This window comes from Callithrix jacchus, chromosome X (assembly GCF_049354715.1).
Source record: "Callithrix jacchus isolate 240 chromosome X, calJac240_pri, whole genome shotgun sequence".
In the NCBI taxonomy this organism is placed as follows: Eukaryota; Metazoa; Chordata; class Mammalia; order Primates; family Cebidae; genus Callithrix; species Callithrix jacchus.
Window position 1 is genome coordinate 78,190,835 of NC_133524.1, and position 25,356 is coordinate 78,216,190.

The 25,356-nt window shown below is 38.9% G+C and overlaps 1 protein-coding gene across 4 annotated transcripts in view; it reads right to left on the reverse strand.

The window, feature by feature from the left end:
* Positions 1–23,244: 23,244 nt before the first annotated feature.
* Positions 23,245–25,356, reverse strand: part of BRWD3 (bromodomain and WD repeat domain containing 3) — a 131,885-nt gene continuing 129,773 nt past the window's right edge. For all 4 annotated transcript variants that reach the window (XM_078363026.1, XM_035289671.3, XM_035289670.3 and 1 more), the window contains one exon: positions 23,245–24,780. In XM_078363026.1, coding sequence (XP_078219152.1) covers positions 24,026–24,780 — 755 coding nt within the window. In that variant the 3' untranslated portion in view covers positions 23,245–24,025. The remainder of the gene's footprint in view (positions 24,781–25,356) is intronic.

Consider the following 25,356-nt stretch of genomic DNA (forward strand, 5'->3'; position numbering starts at 1 on the left):
ACTATGACACCAAAGAAATTAAGGGTTTTATGTAGGGAAGATTGGCCAGCATTTAGGGTAGGTTGGCCCCCAGAGGGGACCCTAGACAGGTCCCTTGTCTCCAAAGTAAGGCATGAGGTTATATACAGTGAGCTAGAGCACCTAGATCAATTTCCATACATAGACTCGTGGTTGCAGTTAGTGTTAAACCCTCCGAAGTACCTAAAAGAGCAGGCAGTGACTGTTTGAGTAGCCAAGGGACAGACTGCTAGAAACCACCATCCCCCTCGCCACCAAGAAAAGCAGACTCCCAAGGTTTTGGTCGACCCAGCAGCAGAAGAGTTTTTGCCAATAATGTCTCCTCCTCCTCCTCAAGGACTCCCTGCCCCTGGGCCAGAGGCCTTGGCATCCCCACCAGAGCTGCACACCCCTAAATCCCACAGAGTAGACAAAAGAGAATGTGGAAAAACTCCGCCCATTGCCGCCCACTTCCCAGAGGAAACTCACCCTCTGGCAGCTTGTCTGTGACCCAAGGCCAGGGTGCAGATGCCTTTGAGAAAGCAGAGGTACACGGGAGTGGATGAGGATGGCCACATGGTAGAAAAGCATGTTTTCACTTACCTGCCATTCACCTCAGCTGATCTGATCAATTGGAAAAATAACAACCTGTCTTATACCAAGAAACCCCAAACTCTCATTGATCTACTGCAAACTATTATTAAGACTCATAACCCCATTTGGGTTGATTGCCATCAGCTGTTTATGCATCTTTTTAACACGGAAGAAAAGGCAGAGAATACTCCAAGCTGCTTCTAATTGGCTGGAGGAGCATTTTCCCGCAGATTACCAGAACTCCCAAGAGTATGTCAGGGCCCAGTTACCAGGATCTGACCCCCAGTGAGATCCAAAGACCCCAGAGGGCATACAAAGGCTAATCCTGTACAGAGAAGCCTTGCTGGAAGGACTTAAAAAAGGGGCCCAGAAAGTTTCAAACATTAATAAAGTCTCTGAGGTTCTTCAAGGAAAAGGTGAAAGCCCTACCCAATTCTATGAAAGACTGTGTGAAGCTTACTGCATGTACACTCCTTTTGATCCTGAGAGACTGGAAAATCAGCGTATGATAAATATGGCATTAGTCAGTGTGCAGGATGCATTAGACAAAAATTGCAGAAACAAGCAGGATTTGCATGCAGGAATACCTCACAGTTATTGGAAATAGCTAACCAGGTGTTTGTAAACCAGGAAACGGTGAGCCAGAGGGAAAGTCGTTAAGAAAGGGAGCGCCAGGCTCAGCAGAATGCTGACTTGATAGCTGTCACTATTAAAGGAGTGCCCCCAAGAGGGTGGGCAAAGAGGGGTTCCTGGAAGGCCTCCCAGTCTGTGCGCCCACGCCTGCAATGTGACCAGTGTGCTTTTTGTTGGGAAATAGGACATTGGAAGGAAAAATGTCCATGGTTAACGGGAAAACAGGGAGACCCTGAGCATGAGACTTTAGACAAAAGTGAAGGGGCTCTGTTCAGTCTAATGGAAGGACCACTGGACTGAAGGGGACCAGGTTCCATTGCCCCCAAGGAGCCCATGTTCAGGATGACAGGAAGGCCATTGACTTCCTCATTGACACAGGTGCTGAATACTCGGTGGTAACTGCCCCTGTGGCCCCCCTATCAAAGAAGACAACTGATATTGTTGGAGTTACTGGGGTGTCAGAAAAACAATCTTTGTTTGCCTCAGACTTGTGAGCTGGTGGGGGTATGAGGTGATTCGCCAGTTCTTATGCATGCCTGATTGTCCTTTGCCCCTGCTAGGAAGGGATCTGTCAGTAAACTGTGGGCAACCCTAACCTTCACAAAGAATGGCAACTTACAGTTGGCACTGTCTAAAACTGGGGTCATAATGGCCCTCAGGGTGCCTCATGAGGAAGAGTGGAGACTCTTCTTAACCAAACCAGACCAGGAAATAGAGCCTGAGTTAGCAAAACAGTGGCCTAAGGTCTGGGCAGAGGACAATCCACCTGGACTGGCAATTAACCAGGACCCTGTGCTCATTGAAGTCAAGCCTGGGGCTCAACCAGTTAGACAAAAGCAATATCCAGTTCCCTGAGAGGTGCTAGAAGGCATTCAGGTCCATCTAAAATTCTTAGAGAACTATGGAATTATAGTTCCTTGCCAGTCTCCATGAACACCCCCGTCTTGCCTGTTCGTAAACCAGGGACCAAAGACTACAGGCCAGTACAAGACTCATGCATGGTCAATCAGGCCACAGTGACTTTGCGCCCAACTGTGCCTAATCCATATACATTTCTGGGATTATTGCCAGCAGAGGATGATTGGTTCACCTGCCTGGACTTAAAGGATGCTTTCTTTAGCATGAGGCTGGCTTTTGGAAGTCAGAAGCTTTTTGCCTTTCAATGGGAGAATCCTGAAACAGGTGGGACCACCCAGTACACCTGGACCTGGGTCCCCCAAGGGTTCAAGAACTCTCCTACCATCAGCAGGACCTTGGCCCAGGCCTGTAGCTTACCTCTCCAAGCAGCTGGATGAAGTTTCCAAGGGATGGTCCCCATACTTAAGGGCCCTGGCAGCAACTGCTCTGCTAGGACAAGAAGCAGATAAGCTAACTCTGGAACAGAACTTAAATATCAAGGCACCCCATGCAGTAGTGACTCTAATGAATACCAGAGGGCATCACTGGTTATTAAATGTTAGGTTGACCAAATACCAGGGCCTGCTATGTGAAAATCCCTGCATCACCATTGAAGTCTGCAACACCTTAAACCCTGCCACTTTGCTCCCAATGTCAGAGGGTCCAGTGGAACACAACTGTGTTGAAGTCCTGGACACTGTCTATTCCAGCAGACCTGATCTTCGGGATCAGCCATGGACAGTAGTAGACTGTGAGTTGCATGTGGATGAAAGCAGCTTTGTCAATCCATGAGGGGACAGATGTGCAGGCTACGCTGTGGTAACTCTGGACACTGTAATCAAGGCTGAATCCCTGCATCAGGACACATCAGCTCAGAAGGCTGAACTCATCGCTTTAACTCAAACCCTAGAATTGAGTAAAGATAAGGTTGTAAACATTTACTCTGACTCTCTATATGCCTTCCTGACCCTCGATATGCCTTCCTGACCCTCCAAGTACATGGAGCACTGTACAAAGAGAGAGGCCTGTTAACTTCAGGGGGAAAAGAAATAAAGTATCAACATGAAATTTTTCAGCTGCTAGAAGCAGTCTGGATGCCCCAGAAGGTAGCAGTCATGCATTGCTGAGGACATCAGCGGGCCCACACCTCTGTGGCCCTGGAAAATTTCCGAGCTGATTCAGCAGCTCACAAGGCAGCATCTGTCCCCTGCTGAACTGCAGTTACAGCTCCGCTGATTTCCCAGATCCCTGATCTAATACCTACTTACTCTAAGGAGAAAAGAGACTTTCTCCAGACAGAATGGGGGCAACTGATTAAAGAAGAATAGATCCAACAGCCAGATGGAAGAATAGCAGTACCCCAGCTGCTGGTGGGAACAAAGTTATGCAACAGAGCATAAACATTCTGCCAGAAAACCTACTGGTGCTATGACTGCACCAATTGATCCTGTGTCACCTGGGCCACTTGGAAAAATTATACAAAATGATCCTGTTCACCTTGTGAAAGGGAGAGACACCACTCCAGGACTTAATGTCCCCTGTATCTCAGGACATTGTAACCCAGTAGAATTAATAATCATGAACCCCCAAGACCCAAAATGGGAAAAAGGGGAGAGTGTAGTGCTAGGAATTGATGGAAAAGGACGTGACCCTGAAGTTAGTATCCAAATTCAGGGAAAAGTCCAGAAACTCTCAGCCTGGCCAGTGTACTAACACTTTTATGATACGTTAGATGAACCAGTATCAGAGCTTCCAAAGAAGACAACGAACTTGTTCCTCCAACTGGCTGAAAATGTGGCCCATTCCCTCAATTTCACTTCTTGCTATGTATGTAGAGGAATGACCATTGGCGACAGGTGGCCATGAGAAGCCCGTGAGTTATTACCTTCTGACCGTGTCCCAGGCCTGACCTTAGTTCAAAGGGTTCAAACCAACAGTTTCTGGGTTTTAAAAGTCTCAATTATTGGACAATACTGTTTGGCCAGAGAGGTAGCAGGCTTCACTATTCCAGTAGGGAAGCTTAGCTGCTTAGAGCAGCAATTGTATAATGGAACCATGGGCACAGTAACTTGGTGGGGCTCAAATTATACACAGAAGAACCCCCTCCTAAAATTTCCAAAATTACAGGATGCTTGGGATCATCCTGGGTACCAGAGAGATTGGACAGCCCTGCCTGGGTTATACTGGATATGCAGATGTAGGGCATACATACAACTGCCTAACAGATGGACAGGTAGTTGTGTCCATCTTTCTTCCTATTATCTGTTAAGCCCTCTTTCTTCCTATCATCTGTTAAGACAGGTGAGCTATTAGGGTATCCAGTCTACTCAGCTAGGGAGAAAAGAGACCTAAAAATAGGGGATTGGACAGATGATGAGTGGCCACCAGAGAGAATTACTGAGTATTATGGGCCAGCCACATGGGCTGAGGATGGCTCATGGGGATACTGGACCCCTATTAACATGCTCAACCAAATCATCCAGTTGCAGGCTGTTTTGGAAATACTAATGAAACAGGCAAAGCTCTGTTCCTCTTGGCCTGACAAGAAACTCAAATGAGAAACGCAATTTCTCAGAACCGGCTGGCCCTAGATTATTTGCTAGCAGCCGAAGGAGGAGTCTGTGGAAAATTCAATCTAACCAACTGCTGTCTGCACATAGATGACCAGGGGCAAGCAGTGGAAGATATTGTGTGAGACATGACCAAACTGGCACACGTGCCTGTACAGGTATGGCACGGATTTAACCCTGAGTCCTTATTTGGAGGTTGGTTCTCATCCTTGGGAGGATTCAAAACTTTCATCATGAGTGTTATAATAATAATAGGTAATTGTTTGTTGCTCCCTTGTCTACTCCCCCTGTTCCTTCAGATGATTAGGGGCTTCATCACTACTGTAGTTGGCCAACAAATGACATCACAAGTATATTGTATGAAACATTATCAGTTGGTTTCTTCAGAAAGTACAGAAAGTGAGAATGAAAGTGAGACTTCTCACTAATTATAAAGTGGTGAGGGTCTTGGGGGGGTGGGCGGTGAAGAGGGAGACCCAGGCTTCTCAGATCAACTTCCCCTTTGACTATCATGCTGCATTTCAATAGAAGAAAAGATTGACCGACTGGTGCCTCCGGTTTTACCTTCCTATAGGTGACAGGCTAGGCCTTGGGGACTCTCCAGAAGGCACTATTTTTACTTAAAATAAGATCAAACCAGAAACCTTTTCACATGAGAGTCCTAAACTGTAAACGGAAACCCTTTCACTCGTGATTCCTGAAACTGTAAACAGAAACCTTTTCACATGCGATTCCTGAAACTGTAAACAGAAACCTTTTCACAAGTGAGTCCTAAAACTATGAACCTAAGATTCTTTCACCTGTAATATCTAAAGTATAAGCCTATATAAAGGCTGAACCTCCCTTTGTTAGAGGAGCTGGGTTTTGGACAAATTATCGCCCAGGCTCCCGGCCGTAATAACAAACCCCTCTTCCTCCTGCATTCAGTGTTTGAGAGATCAATTTTCTGCAGCTGCTCCTGCTACACTATACATTATCCTTTCTATAATTTTCTTCCTATTCTACACATTATTAAAATTGGGGTATTAGGACTCCAAATATTATTGCTGAAATATCTACTTCCCCTTCAATTCTGTCCACTTTTTGCTACATGTATTGGGAGCTCTGCTGTTAGGTGCTTATATTCATAATTGTTTTTTTCTCCTTTAGGGACTGAACTTTTTATTATAAATGCAACTCTTTATCTCTAAGTTTTTGTCTTAAAGTCTACTGCTTATATTTACCATATTCTCTCCATGTTTCTTGTGATTGCTGCTTGCATTGTATGTTTCATTGCCATTCTTTTACTTTTCACCAATTTGTATATTTAAATCTAAAATGCCTCCTGTAAATTAGACACGTATTTTTTAAAAACCATTTTATTAAAATCAGTATTTTTGATTAGACCACTTAATCCATTCACATTTCATTATTTATATAACTGGATTTACTTCTGCCATTTTCACTTTTCATTTTCTACATCTTATGTCTCTTTTGTTTGGAAACTGAATTTTTAGATAATGTATTGTAGTAACTCTTGGTACTGACACCCCTAACACTCCATGCTTGGTATTGTTATTTGCTTATGTGCTTAGTATAAGGCTGGATTATTTTATTGATCTACTTCTCCTCCCAGGTGTTAAGAGTCTAATGTTGCTCCTCAGGAAGGCTCATCTGGTATGCCCACCTGGGATGACAGTGGCTTGGGTAGGAGTCTCTTCTCCTTCCATGCCCACACCCAGCTGTTCCAATCTACTAGGTAAAAACTGATTACTCAATTGTTTGCAATAATGCCCTGTGGCATATATTGCTCTAAACAAACCCAACTAAATGCTTGTTCTTTTAAAGGAATAGTTTTAGGTCAGTGTTTGATATTTGTTCTGATCTTAGGAGGGCTCCTCCCCACTGTCTTATTTCTTGGTTCTTTCAGGCAAACTAGTTTGCCTACAGTTTACACTGTAGGTTGAATCTCCTCACTCACCTTTTCCTACAATATTCATTGTTCTTAAAGAGGACTCTTAAGGCTTGTAACTAAAGTCAATTCCTTTGGAAAGAGATTAGAGGCTATCTGTTTTATGGTCTGGTTCGTCCGCCAGGCAAAAATCGTTCTGGAGCTGGTTACTGGGACAATGGCAAGCTTCTGGGGACACAGTGTACCTCCTTTTCTTGGCTGAAGTCTGGGATGTGATGAAAATAAAGAGTAGTCTTGGTTCAAATACCACAGATTCTCACCTTTCTTACTAAATTTTCAGATTCTCTTGTCACTTGCCCTGTGGACCATCTCTAGAGGCTTGTGTTTTTTAAAACATAGTTTCCACAAGTTTCAGTTAGGAGTTATTAGAGTTCTCCATGGTCATGACAGAAGTCAATCTTTCCAATGACTTTTACACTTCCTAAATTGAATTTGATGAGGCTTTCTATTTTTCTTAATTTTTTAAATTTTTTATTGCATTTTAGGTTTTGGTGTACATGTGCAGAACATGCAAGAGAGTTGCATAGGTACACACATGGCAGTGTGTTTTGCTTCTTTTCTCCCCTTCACCCACATTTGGCATTTCTCCCCAGGCTATCCCTCCCCAGCTCCCCCCCCGCTGACCCTCCCGTTTTCCCCCCAATAGACCCCAGTGTTTAGTACTCCCCTCCCTGTGTCCATGTGTTCTCATTTTTCATCACCCGCCTATGAGTGAGAATATGCGGTATTTCATTTTCTGTTCTTGTGTCAGTTTGCTGAGAATGATGTTCTCCAGATTCATCCATGTCTCTACAAACGACACAAACTCATCATTTCTGATTGCTGCATAATATTCCATGGTGTATATGTGCCACATTTTCCCAATCCAGTCTATCATCAATGGGCATTTGAGTTGATTCCAGGTCTTTGCTATAGTAAACAGTGCTGCAATGAACATTCGTGTGCATGTTTCCTTGTAGTAGAATGATTTATAGTCCTTTGGATATATACCCAGTAATGAGATTGCTGGGTCAAACGGAATTTCTATTTCTAAGGCCTTGAGGAATCGCCACACTCTCTTCCACAATGGTTGAACTACTTTAAACTCCCACCAACAGTGTAAAAGTGTTCCTTTTTCTCCACATCCTCTCCAGCATCTGTTGTCTCCAGCTTTTTAATGATCGCCATTCTAACTGGCGTGAGATGGTATCTCAATGTGGTTTTGATTTGCATCTCTCTGATAACCAGTGATGATGAGCATTTTTTCATATGATTGTTGGCCTTATATATGTCTTCTTTTGAAAAGTGTCTGTTCATATTCTTTGCCCACTTTTGAATGGGCTTGTTTTTTTCCTGTAAATCTGTTTGAGTTCTTTGTAAATTCTGGATATCAGCCCTTTGTCAGATGGGTAAACTGCAAACATTTTTTCCCATTCTGTTGGTTGCCGATCCACTCTAGTGACTGTTTCTTTTGCCATGCCGAAGCTGTGGAGTTTCATTAGGTCCCATTTGTCTACTTTGGCTTTTGTTGCCAATGCTTTTGGTGTTTTGTTCATGAAGTCCTTGCCTACTCCTATGTCCTGGATAGTTTTGCCTAGATTTTCTTCTAGGGTTTTTATTGTGCCAGGCCTTATGTTTAAGTCTTTAATCCATCTGGAGTTAATTTTAGTGTAAGGTGTCAGGAAGGGGTCCAGTTTCTGCTTTCTGCTCATGGCCGGCCAGTTTTCCCAGCACCATTTATTAAACAGGGAATCCTTTCCCCATTGCTTGTTTTTGTCAGGTTTATCAAAGATTGTATGATTGTAGATATGTTGTGCTGCCTCCAATGCCTCTGTTTTGTTCCATTGGTCTATATCTCTGTTTTGAAACCAGTACGATGCTGTTTTGATTACTGTAGACTTGTAGTATAGTTTGAAATCCGGTAGTGTAATGCCCCCCGCTGTGTTCTTTTTGCTTAGAATTGACTTGGCTATGCGGGCTCTCTTTTGGTTCCATATGAAGTTCATGGTGGTTTTTTCCAGTTCTGTGAAAAAAGTCAATGGTAGCTTGATGGGTATAGCATTGATTCTGTAAATTGCTTTGGGCAGCATAGCCATTTTCATGATATTAATTCTTCCTAACCATGAACATTGAATGTTTCTGCATCTGTTTGTGTCCTCTCTGATTTCTTTGAGCAGTGGTTTGTAGTTTTCCTTGAAGAGGTCCCTTACGTTCCTTGTGAGTTATATTCCTAGGTATTTTATTCTTTTTGTAGCAATTGTGAATGGCAGTTCATTCTTGATTTGGCTTTCTTAAAGTCTGTTATTGGTGTAGACGAATGCTTGTGATTTTTGCACATTGATTTTATATCCTGAGACTTTGCTGAAGTTGCTTATCAGTTTCAGGAGTTTTTGGGCTGAGGCGATGGGGTCTTCTAGGTATACTATCATGTCGTCTGCAAATAGAGACAATTTGGTTTCCACCTTTCCTATTTGAATACCCTTCATTTCTTTTTCTTGCCTGATTGCTATGGCTAGAACTTCCAGTACTATATTGAGTTGGAGTGGTGAAAGAGGGCATCCTTGTCTAGTGCCGGATTTCCAAGGGAATGCTTCCAGTTTTTGCCCATTCAGTATAATATTGGCTGTTGGTTTGTCGTAAATAGCTTTTATTACTTTGAGATAGGTTCCATCAATACCGAGTTTATTGAGGGTTTTTAGCATAAAGGGCTGTTGAATTTTGTCGAATGCCTTCTCTGCATCAATTGAGATAATCATGTGGTTTTTGTTTTTGGTTCTGTTTATGTGGTGAATTATGTTTATGGACTTGCATATGTTGAACCAGCCTTGCATCCCCAAGATAAATCCTACTTGATCGTTATGGATAAGTTTTTTGATTTGCTGTTGCAATCGGCTTGCCAATATTCTTTTGAAGATTTTTGCGTCTATGTTCATCATGAATATTGGCCTGAAGTTTTCTTTTCTTGTTGGGCCTCTTCCGGGTTTTGGTATCAGGATGATATTGGTCTCATATAATGATTTGGGAAGGATTCACTCTTTTTGTATTATTTGGAATTGTTTCAGAAGGAATGGTACCAGCTCCTCTTTGTGTGTCTGGTAGAATTCAGCTGTGAACCCGTCTGGACCTGGGCTTTTTTTGTGTGGTGGGCTCTTAATTGCTGCCTCGGTTTCTGACCTTGTTATTGGTCTATTCATAGTTTCAGTTTCCTCATGGTTTAGAGTTGGGAGGACACAGGAGTCCAGGAATTTATCCGTTTCTTCCAGGTTTACTAGTTTATGTGCATAGAGTTGTTTGTAATATTCTCTGATGATGGTTTAAATTTCTGTGGAATCTGTGGTGATTTCCCCTTTATCATTTTTTATTGCACCTATTTGGTTGTTCTCTCTTTTCTTTTTAATCAGTCTGGCTAGTGGTCTGTCTATTTTTTTGATCTTTTCAAAAAACCAGTTCTTGAATTTGTTGATTTTTTAAAGGGTTTTTCGTGTCTCTATCTTATTCAGTTCAGCTCAGATCTTAGTTATTTCTTGTCTTCTGCTGGGTTTTGAGTTTTTTTGATCTTTCTCCTCTGGCTCTTTCCATTTTGATGATAGGGTGTCAATTATAGATCTCTCCATTCTCCTCATATGGGCACTTATTCCTATATATTTTCCTCTAGAGACTGCTTTTAATGTGCTCCAGAGATTCTGGCATGTTGTGTCTTCGTTCTCATTGGTTTCAAAGAACTTCTTTATTTTTGCCTTTATTTCATTGTTTATCCAGTCAACATTCAGGAGCCAGTTGTTCAGTTTCCATGAAGCTGTGCGGTTCTGGGTTGGTTTCTGAATTCTGAGTTCTAACTTGATTGCACTATGGTCTGAGAGACTGTTTGTTATGATTTCCATTGTTTTGCATTTGCTGAGAAGTGCTTTACTTCCAATTATGTGGTCAATTGTAGAGTAGGTGTGATGTGGTGCTGAGAAGAATGTATATTCTGTGGATTTGGGGTGGAGAGTTCTGTAAATGTCTCTCAGGTTTGCTTGCTCCAGGTCTGAGTTCAAGCCCTGGATATCCATGTTGATTTTCTGTCTGGTTGATCTGTCTAATATTGACAGTGGAGTGTTAAAGTCTCCCACTATTATTGTGTGGGAGTCTAAGTCTCTTTATAAGTCATTAAGAATTTGCCTTATGTATCTGGGTGCTCCTGTATTGGGTCCATATATGTTTAGGATCGTTAGCTCTTTTTGTTGTATCGATCCTTTGACAATTATGTAATTGCCTTCTTTGTCTCTTTTGATGTTTGTTGCTTTAAAGTCTATTTTATCAGAGATGAGAATTGCAACTCCTGCTTTCATTTGCTCTCCATTTGCTTGGTAAATCTTCCTCCATCCCTTTATTTTGAGCCTTTGTGTATCCTTGCATGTGAGATGGGTTTCCTGGATACAGCACACTGATGGGTTTTGGCTTTTTATCCAATTTGCCAGTCTGTGTCTTTTGATTGGTGCATTTAGTCCATTTACATTTAGGGTTAATATTGTTATGTGTGAATTTGATACTGCCGTTTTGATGCTAGCTGGCTGTTTTGCCAATTAGTTGTAGATTGTTCATTATGTTGATGCTCTTTAGCATTTAGTGTGATTTTGGAATGGTTGGCACTGGTTGTTCCTTTCTATGTGTAGTGCCTCTTTCAGAAGCTCTTGTAAAGCAGGCTTGGTGGTGACAAACTCTCTGAGTACTTGCTTATTCCCAAATGATTTTATTTTTTCTTCACTTATGAAGCTCAGTTTGGCTGGATATGAAATTCTGGGTTGAAAATTCTTTTCTTTAAGGATGTTGAATATTGGCCCCCAATCTCTTCTGGCTTGTAGTGTTTCTGCTGAGAGATCTACTGTGAGTCTGATGGGCTTCCCTTTGTGGGTGACCCGACCTTTCTCTCTGGCTGCCCTTAGTATTTTCTCCTTTATTTCAACTTTGTTGAATCTGATGATTATGTGCCTTGTGGTTGCTCTTCTTGCAGAATATCTTTGTGGTATTCTCTGTATTTCCTGCATTTGAGTGTTGGTCTTTTTTGCTAGGTGGGGAAAATTTTCCTGGATGATGTCCCGAAGAGTATTTTCCAGCTTGGATTCATTCTCTTCGTCACATTCTGGTACACCTATCAAACGTAGGTTAGGTCTCTTCACATAGTCCCACGTTTCTTGGAGAGTTTGTTCATTCCTTTTTGCGCTTTTTTCTCTGATCTTGGTTTCTCGTTTTATTTCATTGAGTTGTCCTTTGACTTCTGATATTCTTTCTTCTGCTTGGTCAATTCGGCTGTTGAAACTTGTGCATGCTTTGCGAAGTTCTCGTATTGTGTTTTTCAGCTCCTTTAATTCATTCATATTCCTAAGTTATCCATTCTTGTTATCATTTCCTTGAATCTTTTTTCAAATCTTTTCTCAAGGTTCTTAGGTTCTTTGCATTGGTTGAAAACATGTTCTTTTAGCTCACAAAAGTTTCTCATAATCCACCTTCTGAAGTCTAATTCCGTCATTTCGTCACAGTCATTCTCCGTCCAGCTTTGTTCCCTTGCTGTTGAGGAGTTTTGGTCCTTTCTAGGAGGTGAGGTGTTCTGATTTTGGGTGTTTTCCTTTTTTTTTTGCTGGTTTCTTCCCATCTTTGTGGATTTATCCACCTGTCGTCTGTGTAGTTGCTGACTTTTCGATTGGGTTTCTGAGTGAACGCCCAGATTGTTGTTGATGAAGTATTTCTGTTACTTGGTTTTCTTTCTACCAGTCTAGCTTCTTTACTGTATGACTGCTGAGGTCCACTCCAGGCCATGCTTGTCTGGGGTGCACCTGTAGCAGCTGCAGGACAGTGAGGGATGCTACCAGTTTCTTTTTCTATCTTTGTCTCAGAATGATGCTTGCCAAATGTCAGTCTTTTGGATATAGAGGGGTCAGGGAGCTGCTTGAGGAGACAGTCTGTACTGTATAGGAGCTCAAGTGCTGAGCTGTGAGCTCTGTTGTTCATTCAGGGCTGTTAGGCTTGTACGCTTAACTCTGCTGCAGCGGAACTCATAAAAAAATACCTTTTTTTCTCAGATGCTCTGTCTCGGGGGGGTTGGGGCTTTCTTTGTGAGTGCCTGTTGCACTGTCCTGCCCAGCTAGGAGGCAGTCTAGTCACTATTTGCCTGCCGAGGCTCTGCCCTGCTGTTGTGAGGTTCACCCTGTTGCTGCAGGATCTGCCCTGCTGCTGTGGTCTCCGCCCTGCTGCCACAGGCTACGCCCTGCAACAGAGTCTCTCTGTTGTAGCAGGTTGCCTCGGCAACGGCAGGCTGCATCAGCAATTGGCGTGTACCTCAGTAGGGGCTCTTTGCCTCGGTAATGGTGAACGCCCCTCCCCCATGGAGCTGCACCATCCTGGGTCCAGCTGTGCCCTCAGGGACCTTTCCACTCGGAGCATTTGGATCATCATTTTGTTTGTCCCACTGCGCTACCCCAAATGCTGTTTCCCTGGAATTTCCTGGCCTGGCTCACTGTCCAAGTCCCATTCAGTCTCAAGTTCAGCCCTCTCAAATCTCAGATTGCTGGTTCAACAGGGGCACCCAGACCAGTGCGCTTTGTGCGGAGCACTGTGTAGCACTGCTGCACTACAGCACCAGCTGCCGGCTGCACCGGCTTCCAGCTGCACCAGCCAAAACCTCTTCCTGGCATCCCATGTCTCTTTTATACCTGGGAATTTCCCCGTTCTGTGGGCAACAAAGATCCATCTGGAAATGTGGCCCTGACTCACCCTCTCCGTGCATTCACTGAGAGCTTCAATCCTGGGTTGTTCTCACTGTGCCATCTTGAGTCCAACCTGATGAGGCTTTCTTATGGAAACAGAACCCTAAAGCAGTTCAGATTGAATATTTGTCTTCAAATAAATAACTTCAACAAGTAGGATACAGAGCTTATGAATATTCTAAGAAACCTCCAATGAAACCTCCAATGGAAGTATGTTGGACTAGGAAGGTGTATAAAGAAAGGATTAGCTAGAAGTTTTAAAGAATAGAAACATACAGACCTTGGAAATCATTTCGTGATCAACTTTAGTCTTATACCACTACAGATAACTGAAACCAAGGAGAATGGGAACTTGGGTAAAGCCACTCAGCAACTCTGCAACAGCTAGCACTAAAACAAGCCCAATGAGAAGTGGTATGCATAATGGTTAAGCAAACAGGTTTTGGAAACATGTATCTGAATATAAATCCTGCCATTTCACAGCAATGTGATCTCTGGCAAATTCCTTTGCCTTTCTAAACCTCAGTTTCCTCATCTGTAAATTAGTGTTAACGATAATACCTAATAGGTTTGAGACCTCAAGAAACATTAATTATTATTAATGCAAAAATTATGACACTAAAATGCCCCTATCCCCACCAAGAATCCTTCTGCTAACTCCTCATTCATGCACCTAACCCTCTACCAAAAGACAAAACAACAAAAAAACCCCAGAACTCATGTGGGGACTTCCCCAAACCTGTATCCAGTGATGAGGCTGCTGTGCGTGAAGGCATTGGCATCCAAACCCTAAACACTATGGAATTTCATTCCTTATTAATCCTTTGAACTCCATTATCTTCTCTCCTCTACTTAACATGGATTTTAGAAAGATCTCAAAGGCTTCTCTTATCCCCTTAACCCTCAAAATAACTACAGTACCTGACTCCAGGTCAGGCTACTTCCATCTAAATACACATTGTCAGGAATATAAGCAAGGCTGCAAGATAGTATCTAACCACAAACAAAGCTCTGATCTTGATTTCTAGCTTGTGTTCTTCTAATACAAGAAAGATTAGTGTAGGTATAATCAGCTAGTCAAACCTGCTGTGCTTTATCTAGCTAGAAAAATAAATCCAATTAATATTCTTTCTTTCCTATTTCCTGTTTGATTTTTTACAGAGATTTTTGATGACAGACTTCAATAGTCTATCTGCTGAAAGCCAACACTTTTGTTCACTGGATGATTAGACCAAGTGGAAGTTGTTTAGGAGAAAAGATGGCATTGTGAAATATGAATGAGACTAACATAAATGCTATGAACCAAATGCAACTTGAGCAGGCCTAATGTCTTCTCAAGGACCATTGCAAAATCCCATTTCATGAGAATAAAGAGATCAAATGCATGAGTCTTGAGTTAAATGACTTGAAACGTTTCCCCCTAATAACCATATACTGTGACAAAATAGTAAAAAAAAAAAAAATTAAATCAGTAGTGGTTCAAGTTGACTTTACTGTATTTATAGGGACACTTGACCTTTACCAAACACCACTCCTACCCCAAAGTCTTAATTAGTAAAAATAAAAACACATAACCTTTAAATTATTCCAAAGGACTGGTATATGGATTGGTGTAAAGAAAGAATGACATTTGTCTGGGCGCGGTGGCTCACGCCTATAATTCTAGCACTTTGGGAAGTTGAGGTGGGTGGATCACCTGAGGTCAGGAGTTTGATACCAGCCTGGCCAACGTGGTGAAATCCCATCTCTACTAAAAACACAAAAACTAGCCAGGAATGCTGGTGCATGCTTGTAATCTCAGCTGCTCGGGAGGCTGAGGCAGGAGAATCACTTGAACACTGGAGGCGTAGGTTGCAGTGAGCTGAGATTGTGCCATTGCACTCCAGCCTGGGTGACAAGAGTGAAACTCCGTCTCTAAAAAAAAAAAAAAAAAAAAAGAGTGACATATTAAATAATGAGTAAAACTGAACGATAGTTCAAAGGATGTAAAGTAAAAACACACCCTGAAACAAACCCCTAAATTAAACGCAGGGATTAAGTCAGGAACCCTGTTGCATTCTCTGAGAACCATACTTGTAACCCGTTTGAACTCAAAGTTCAAGGTTTTGCACTGGCAAGGAAGCATGGAGTAGGGAAGACTGCAATAACAGATCATTTTTAAAAGTTACAAACTTCAAAGCACAGCTGTGTACATTAGCACAATTCATCTTCGAAACAAGATAGTAAATTCTCTACACTTTTCTTGGGCATTTACTTTTCGTAAGTGTGTGAAAGATGTACAATTCAGTCATTTGAGCTTCAATCATTTTTCTACTTCCAAACCTGGTAGTTTGAAAAATTCCAAAGCCCTAAGAGGTTTGAAGATCTATATCTCAAGGTCTTCTTTATTAAATGATCTGAGCCAGAAGCATAAAGAAATGTTATCTTCAAGACACACATGCATGACTTAGAAGTTTCCATTTCAGAGATTGGGAAGAAAGAAAATAGAACAAAACATGCCATTAATAAGATAAAAGCTAAGACTAGAAACCTGGAAGCAGATATGCTGGATGAATCAAGGCTTTTCTAGTTTCTAGCCATGTGGGCTTAGGCAAATTACTTGATTTCACTAAAATTCATCTTTCTTATCTGAAAAATGAAATTAACTGATAGTATCATTCTGATGATTGAGATGATGGACTTTGTGAACTGTAAAGCTCTTTATAAAACTACAGTGCTTGGCACATAGAAGACACTCAGTAAATGCTGAATGAATGAATAAAAATGAACAAATCTAGGTAGCAATGGTCTAGCCTTTTTTTTTTTTTTTTTTTTAGCCATTTCTTATCACTAATATGAAGAGAACAGGCTACAACTTCCTGCTGGTAAATATCTTTTTTGAAGGAGATGCCAACACATGTTTAGAGGAAGAATGTGACTCATTCTCTCAGATAAATCTCTGAGAATTTCTGCTTGAATAATTATAAGCAAAGTTATAAAAAGTATTTTTTTGTTTTTTTTCTGCCATATTCTAACATGCTGTCAAGTTCAAAAAAAGGTATATTCAGCGTTAAAAATCTGTCGTTGTATTCACCAGTCTTTAACTGTTGAGGAAACTGGAAAGCAAAAATGTATCTACCACAACTTTCAACTACTGCTTTAATAACTTATCTTTCTTATCATGAAAATGACTAACCACATTTAGAACAAAAATGAACACATATCTACAAAAGTCAAAGGATTACTTGGTAATTTCATGAATATGAGGATATCATGGGCATATTTTTTGCTTTACAGGGTCAGACTGGACAAAAACACTTGTTTTTATAAACAATACTGAATCTAATTTATGAATTAAAATGTAACATTTGGAAATAATTCAGAATTACCAGCACTCCATTATTAATATTGTAGATGAATAATACTCAAGGGTAACAACATAGTCCTTTTCAAATGATCTATTATACAATTTCATATGCAAATTTCATTTAAACATATTTCAAGCTTTTTTAAAAAGCCAGAGGGAACATGTTAGCAGTTTCCCTGACTTAAATTACTTAACAGACTAAAAAATTGCCAATACAAATTAACATGTTGTTATACAAATTCTAACTAGAATTGCAACATGACAAAAATCAACCACAAAAATCCTTAAAAATGAATAAGCCCCATCGATTAATATTAGTAACCTAAAGAATTTAAAATATTTTTATTTCTTCATATATTTACTTACAAAACTTATGAAATTGAAGAGAACTGCAAAGTTGTTGACCAGGCAAGCTGGCCATTCAAAATTAATACTAGAATCAGAGACTGAAGTCTCCAATATCAAATATTAATTTGTTAATAACTATTAAAATTAGGTGTTTATAACATAATTAAAATCATATCATAATTTATAACTAGATGTTTATAATCTGTAGATAAGAAGTAACTCCATTAAGGCAATTGTCACAGCTAGCAAAGTTAAATCTATCAAAGTTACATAAAAAGGAAAGAAAAATGTTCCCCTAAAATTTGGGGGAAAAAATTGATACCATAAAAAGTTTACTTCATTTAATAGTATTGTTTGATCTACCTGCATTTTGTAGCATTAAAAAGCCCTTAAGTATTTACATAAATTACCTGAGAAAGCAACTGTAAGTATATAGGTTTAAATATCCCACCAGAAATCCCATTTAAAAGATCAACTCGCGAGCTCAATATATTGGTTTTATTTTGCACGTTTTTGTAAAGTAGCTTTAAATTGTCAAGAACATGTATTTGAGAGAGGATAGAGAGCACCTTTTTCTTGATCTTCTCAACTTGGAAAATAAAATGGATCCCTAGGCTGTAGTGCAGTGGCATGATCACAGCTTACTGCAGCCTTGACTCAGGCTCAAGTGAATTATCTCCAATAACTTGATCCTCCCACCTGTCTCCCAAGTACCTGGGACTACAGGTACACATAACCACTCCCAGCGAATTAAATTGTTGTTGTTGTTGTTTTGTAGATACAGAGTCTCTCTATGCTACCCAGGCTGGTCTTGAACTTCTGGGCTCAAACGATACTCCCACCTTGGCCTCCCAAAATGCCGAGATTTTAAGCATGAGTCACCGTGCCTGGCCTTATCCAAAAAATTTTAATGTAAGATTTTTATATCCTTAAAGAGGGCTATCTCTAACCAATTAAGCAACTAAACAAAAATACCAAACAACTTATCTCCATTTCAATCTTTGAATATTGTAAAAAATCAGGCTACTTTTTTCTTAAATGCCTTTTAATTCTAAACACATAAATTAGACAGTATATATATTAAAGATACAGTCTGCTCTTTGGCCAGCTTTTTTATCTTGAACCTAGTGAAATTTTTGCCATTGGGAGACAAATTCTGGGTAACTATATAGGTTCATACCTAAAATGAATGAATGTTCCTGTTAGAGCATTCAGATCCTCTCACCTCATTTCTCTCTCTCCTACACTTATGTTGAATTAAAGCACCATTTACAGTATAGGTAATCTGATTACATATTTTAAAATGTCAAGAATTTATAGCTCAGCTGTTAAAAGTTATGTCATAAATATATTAGAGTTCTATTCATTTTGAAAAGTGCTGCAAAACAAAATGTTGACAAATGCTTTGCAGGCTGTTATTGAATGCACCAAGCAGCCCACATTTAAAGTGTAAACATCACATTTATTATCCTAAAAGTGACCCAAAGAATATTTGCAATGTTTAAGGTGAAAACAAAAACAAAAAAACAAAACCTTTTGATAGGAAGAAGCATCCTAGTCTCTCAGACTAAAAAATAATTGCAATAAAATATTCTATGACAAAGAAACAAGAAAGACCTAAGAGTTACATGTTACAATCTCTAAAGCTGAATAGGTAACTCCACATTTCTTTCTTCTGGTTAATTTTTCTCTGGCACATAAATTAAGGCATAAAGCAGCAAGAGTGCAATTGATTCCAAACAACTTGGAATTTTATTGTAAACATCCCATAAAGAATGGCAACAAATTAGTCCAGTTTTTTTTGTCTTTGAAGATAATTGCTTATGATTGATAACTGCCAAAGAAAACATCTTTTATAAATCAAGCCAGTTTAGTTTACCTTTTTTACTGAATTTTAGTTTAACGGACACTTTGCCCATATACAATATCATATCAACTATGAACTGATTTTCCATCTTAAAATATATGGATACCAAGAACAAAAAAATAGGTACAGTTGTGTTAATACTGTGTAAGAGATTACAAAAGACAAGAATGATAAGTTACAGGACAAAGAAATAAATTACTGATTGCCATCACCACAGTATTGTTTAAGAATTAACATTTGTAGTACTGCCTAATGTGTATCTGGTGACATATGCAAAAACACATTTCCCAACTGGATTTCTAAATATTTTTGATTATTATTTTAAAAGTCAATTACCAAGGTGGTTTCATTATGTATCAACAACTTTTTAAGAAGATACTTATCATGCTTTTATATGTCAAAGTTTCATATTCTAGATTTAATTTAGAAGAAATGGGCATACACGTAAACAAACACACCTTAATTCTAAACTGCAGGGCCTTTCTACTTTACTTCTCCCATCAATGAATCAAAAATTGCCAATCTTCTTAAGTGTGCTAAATGAAGTGCAGTTTTCATGGCAGAAAGGAAAATGAGGATAAAAGTAAGCAGGATTGAAAAGATAAAAAGAAATAATCAAGAATAAGGGTATATAGGCTGGGTACGGTGGCTCCTGCCTGTAATCCCAACACTTTGGGAGGCAGTAGGGGAGGAGGATGGGAGGGAGGGAGGAAGGAAAGGAGGGAAGGAGGAAGGAAGGAAGGAAGGAAGGAAGGAAGGAAGGAAGGAAGGAAGGAAGGAAGGAAGGAAGGAAGGAAGGAAGGAAGGAAGGAAGGAAGGAAGGAAGGAAGGAAGGAAGGAAGGAAGGAAGGAAGGAAGGAAGGAAGGAAGGAAGGAAGGAAGGAAGGAAGGAAGGAAGGAAGGAAGGAAGGAAGGAAGGAAGGAAGGAAGGAAGGAAGGAAGGAAGGAAGGAAGGAAGGAAGGAGAAAAGATAAAAGAAAGAATCCTGAGTGCTACCCATTTTCCACAAAATATAGCACCATAAAAAAAACTTAATTTTATTTTGGAATTTAATCAAAACTTGGTAAAGAAGTTTTGCTAAGAGATAAGAAGCAAAAAAGCATGAAAATCCTTTCAAGTAATTTTTGAAACAAGCCTTCAAGGCGACTTTAGAATACTCTATTCCTGATAAACATTTCATAAAGCCTCACGTTCCACAAAAATATTGGAGATAGGGTTAGCATTTAAAACAATGGACTTTACATGTCAAAAATTCCCCTAGAACTATTCATCTCAGAACTCGAAATGTTACTGTAATTGTTTAAAAGGCTGGACAGCAAAGTATATTGAAAATTATACATGATCCAAGTCTCTCTTTTATGGATGTGAAAATTCCAACTTGAAGATAAGTACCAGTTGGTAAATGTACATAAAATGATTCCCAACATATATAAGCAAGTAAAAGGTGTTTAATTCACCATTACCATAAACATACAAATTTTGGAAAAACCCTCAGAAAAATTTTATCAGAAAGTTAGAAGTAGCATTCACATCTTTTTCTTTCAATCACTGTATTATTGTCTGATGACAACCTTGGGATTAAAACTAAAACAATAAAAAGATAAATAATTGAAATGTACTTCAAAGTATTAGAAGGCTGAGTTAAATATTTGAGCACACAGTTGTGCAGAATGAGATTTGTAATTTTACTCAGTTACTTTGCATCCGGGTGAAACAAAGTGCTGTAGGGCAGAATTCCAACACAAGCCTGATATCCGGAGAGGGAAACAAAAAAGAAACAAATTTTTAAAAAGGGAAATTAAAGGAATAGAGGGACACGGGTATAAAACAAAACATGGATTGGTAATCTAGAAGGCATAATGAAATGGATGATCAAGCAGTAAATATACAGGCTAAGAGCTGTACAGAGGCAAAAAGCTGGTAGACTGTTCTCCATACAAAATGTTCTCCTTTTTTGAATGTCTGAGATAAGGTGTGTCAAGTTGGGGAAAAATACTCTACACACATACAAGTGTACAAACATACATAATCAAAAACAAATTAAGTAATTAGGCTAGTAGGCTAGTGAATGTTTTGGAGAGCATCCTATTGCTGAAAGAGAAACACACAGTAAGCATAGAAGAAACACAAAATTCAGGTTTTATAAATATATACATACACTAAGATCTTAAAGCTGGGAATTTAAACATTATTAGCATTTATAAGAAATATTACAGCTCACTGACTATTCATATCTAGCATAGGATTAGGTTTATACATGTATATGCTCTCATGGGCCTAAACATAACAGTGGTTTTTCTTAGCAATTTAAGATTTAGGCTTTTCTCCAAAATTCATTGTTCATTTCCTACTTGCTTTGCTATGGCTGAACCCAGATTTTATGTAGGCTTAAATGGCCTCAAAGAAATTAAAATGATAAAGTAATCAATGTGATAGTAATTACAACACATTCACAGGAGGTGGTATTACAAAAAAGCAAAATGTAAATGGGGGGGGATGTCCAGCTATAAAAGTAAAAATACTATCTTCCAAACTTTTATTTTCACACTTATTAAAATAATTTGCATGCAAACAGAAAATTATCTGTTTGTTTGATAAATGATAACTATGTTTATCTATCATACCCTGATGACTAACTCTTTAAATCTTAATAACTGAAATAAACATTACAGCAAAACGCTGTTCACTAATATTTTCACAGTATTTCACTACATATAAAATATGCTTTAAAATGTCTTCAGCCTTATTATTCTAATTATCTAATCCTAGAAAATCTTGACATTTGGGAAATAAATGTGGCATTTTTATTTTTCAAAATAAATTATAAATAAAGCTCCAGATAGCCAAAAACACACAAAAGTCAATTCTTCTACATTTCAAGAGGTCAGCTCTTCATAGAAGAATGTCAACAAAAAATTTCACACTAAAATGATACATGTGATCCATATTTGGGTATATCCAGGAATTTAAGTAACTATGTTACTCAGATCAGGAGAGGGCAAAGTATTATTGATTTCAGGAATACAGGCACGCACGATTTAGTCTAAATGCCCAAGAGATAAATAACTGAAACAGCACATTTTAGCAAAAATCAAATGTAGTTTCAAATAGGAACGTTTTGAATCTCTACTATGGTTAAAAGTGGCAGCTGAGTTACAACCGAAAGTAGTTTTGGTTTAGTGAAAAAAAGACCAAAAAAAAAAAGTAGCTTGGTCTGCTGTCTAGTAACAGAGGTTAGTGCCATTAACAATTAACAACAGTACTTTCTCTTAAAGCCTGAACATCATTTCTACTGCAAGTGAAAACGGCTTAAAGATGTTAGTTCAAGAATAACCCTACTGCCAACCCTTCCAAAAAAGCAAAGTTTTTTTGTGTGTATGCCTTCCTCTGCACTTAAGGGTTTTCAGATGCATGAAATGATTGAAAGCATGAGACAAACACATTAACTTAAGAAATATCCTGGGATAACTAGATATACATTAAGAAGTCTGTTTTATCCCATGAGTCTGATCTAAGTGCAACAAATTTGCCATTACAGAAACAGAGATTGATATTATCCCTCTTACCTCAAAAATGTAAGTAGCTAACAAATTAGCAAATCTGTAATATTAAATTTGGGGAGCAAAATTTATCTTGGAACTCAAGCTCACCTATGGAACCATATGCACTCTACTGCTGTAAACAAGACAATACGGGTTTTTAAAGATTTTTTTTATCTATAAAATAATGATTCACAATATCAATGTGCAGTGCAATAAGGTTCTTTTCTTAAAGACTAGAACAGAAGAACCCTTTGGAATGGTATGAACAAAATCTGTAAGTTGCTTCATAATACTAGCTAGCCAAAACATTCCAACTCAAATTAGGTGCTTTGTTAAATTTTAAGATTCAAAGGAAAACCAGTAACTCACAGCTGTTAAATGGTATGTAGAACAGAAATATATAAGCAGTAGCCCAAGTCCACTTACACAAATATGTTCTACGAAAGCCTAAGGTAGAGCATACTAACTTATGAAAGTTTGTTAATTACAATTATTAATTTGAGAGCCAATACAATTATTAACAACCTCTCAGTTTATAACTTATAGGTATTCATTCCTACTAAGCTTGTTCTATTCTCCTTAGTCAGTAAGGAAGAACAGCATCTATTTTCCTTAATGTTTCCAGTAGTTGTAGATAAGAGGTAGCTGAGCTACTGTTCAAAGTTGTTCTTTGTGGATGAGGATTTTTCAAATGTTTACGTTATTATTTAAGCTACACAAGTTCTATTAATGCAATAAAATATGATAGGAAAAAAATGGATGCAGGAAACTTTTGCATTTGGCACCTTGTCTAGATTGATACCTCAAGTATTCTTTTTTAATAAAGTTAATGCACACATCAGAACACACCACAAAGATCTGCTACATATTTACAAGGCACCAACCCTTTCTCACCTTTAATGTGAATTATGCAAATCAATGAAAAGCATATCAAGATTCCCCCCACCCCCCAAAAAACTGTAGTATAAATATATACTTCAGTTCAGTACAAGTCATGAAAGTTTGGCCTGGGAAGAGTAAAATAATCCAGATCGCTCTTACAATATAGAAACTGTAAACATTTAATAGCTGCCTTTAGGATTGGTGTATTGTGCAAAAGTTATTATTACTGGGTATAGGAATCAAAATGGCAAAAACAAATTATATAAAACTCTGTAAGAAGGTGCTATACTTCTGTGATACAAAAGCAAAAGAGGGCTATTCTATTGAGATAAAAATGTCATGCTACTCTTAAGAAGCTGAATGCTCCTTTAATGCAGTAAATCTGTAGTGTTTCTATGTTGTGTTTCGAGTGTGTGTGTGTGTGTGTGTGTGTGTGTTTGTGTGTATGTGTGGGCAGAATTTCTTTTAATTTAAGGCCTAATGAGTAAGGCTTATTTGAACAAATGAAGTGTGGAGATCAAAAGTCTTGAAACAAATGTATACTGGCATAAATGGAAAAGCACCAATGTGAAAGGAAGCAGAAGTCCCCACACAACTTGCTTTGTAGATTTCCTGGTAAATTCCCTGCAGTAGAAGGCCATTGAATTTTTTTAAGTTATTCTAAATTTATTAACTGTTAATAATTCCATCCCATGAGATGGCTAACCCTGGCTTTTTCTGTCATTTTACGCACTCTGCCTGATCTGGATGTACCAAGATTCAGAGGATCCTCAGTGGACACAAAATTGTCATTATCAGAGTCATCATTATATAAAACAGTCCTCCTGCCTTGGTTTCTTGTTTTAATGCGAGGCAGTCTACTGAAACGTCCTGAAAACATGGTATCAAATTCATCATCTGCAATACGTGCTCTTTTGGCTCTGGTAGCTCCTCTAGAAGCACCTCTTCCTCCTCTCCCTCTTCCCCGACCCCTAGTGCCACCTCCACCTCTTCCTCGACTCCCTCGTCCCCTGCCTCCTCTTCCTCTGCCTCCTCTACTCCATCTACCCCATCTTCCCCATCTGCCTCTTCCACCTGTGCCTCTGGTCTTCCAATTTCTTTTTCCATTGCCATGTTGCTTTCTGAGTTTTCTTTTAGGCCTGGTTTGTATGAATTTACTATAATCATGGTCTCCATCTACATAATCTTGATCTGTTCTGGAGGTTGATTCAGAGTCAGAGTCAGAACCACAGGTACTTTCAGAACTTAAACTGGATCCTAACTCTCCGCTCTCTGAGGTGGATAAATGAGATTTCTCTTTTGTTTCTTTTTTCTCTTTATCTTCTCCTCCCATGTTTTCATCTTCTTCCGATGCACTAAGTAGTTTTCTCTTGATTCCTGTCCGGGGCTCTCTGCCATCACCATTTGTAAGGGGTCCATCAAGGGAGTGATCTAAATTAAAATGAATGATTTTTAATAGTTAAGGTTTGACATTGACAAAATGGTTATTTAGGGTCTTAAACAGTCTATAATTTCAAAAAAAAAAATGAAATAAATCATGGAGGGTGCCAGAGTAAGAACTTAAATTTCTTCAAAAAAGAAGATATTAAAGCTTTTATTTTTGTCTGCTTTTTTTGGGAGGGGAAAAGACTATGGGGATGGAATGATGGTAAAATAAGGCTTAGGCAGAAACTTTAAGGGCTTGCTTCGGGAAGAATTATCTGAGAACATGAATTAGCAAGTTTCATTCATTCAGTCAATAGATTTTTATTCATTACCTACTATTGGCAAGGCATTGCTAGAAGCTTTGAACATGGCAATGAAAGGGACAAAATCCTTGCGCTTAGAATTTATATTTTAGTGAGAATACCTTGAAAGATAATAAAGTGATAAATTAGTAATAAAATTTCATAGACATGCTATAAAAAGAATTTTTTTAAAAAGTATGTGTAAAAGGGAGTATATTTTAGATAGGGAAGACTTCTCTACAGAGGTAGTATTTGAAGAAATAACTGAATGAAGTCATTG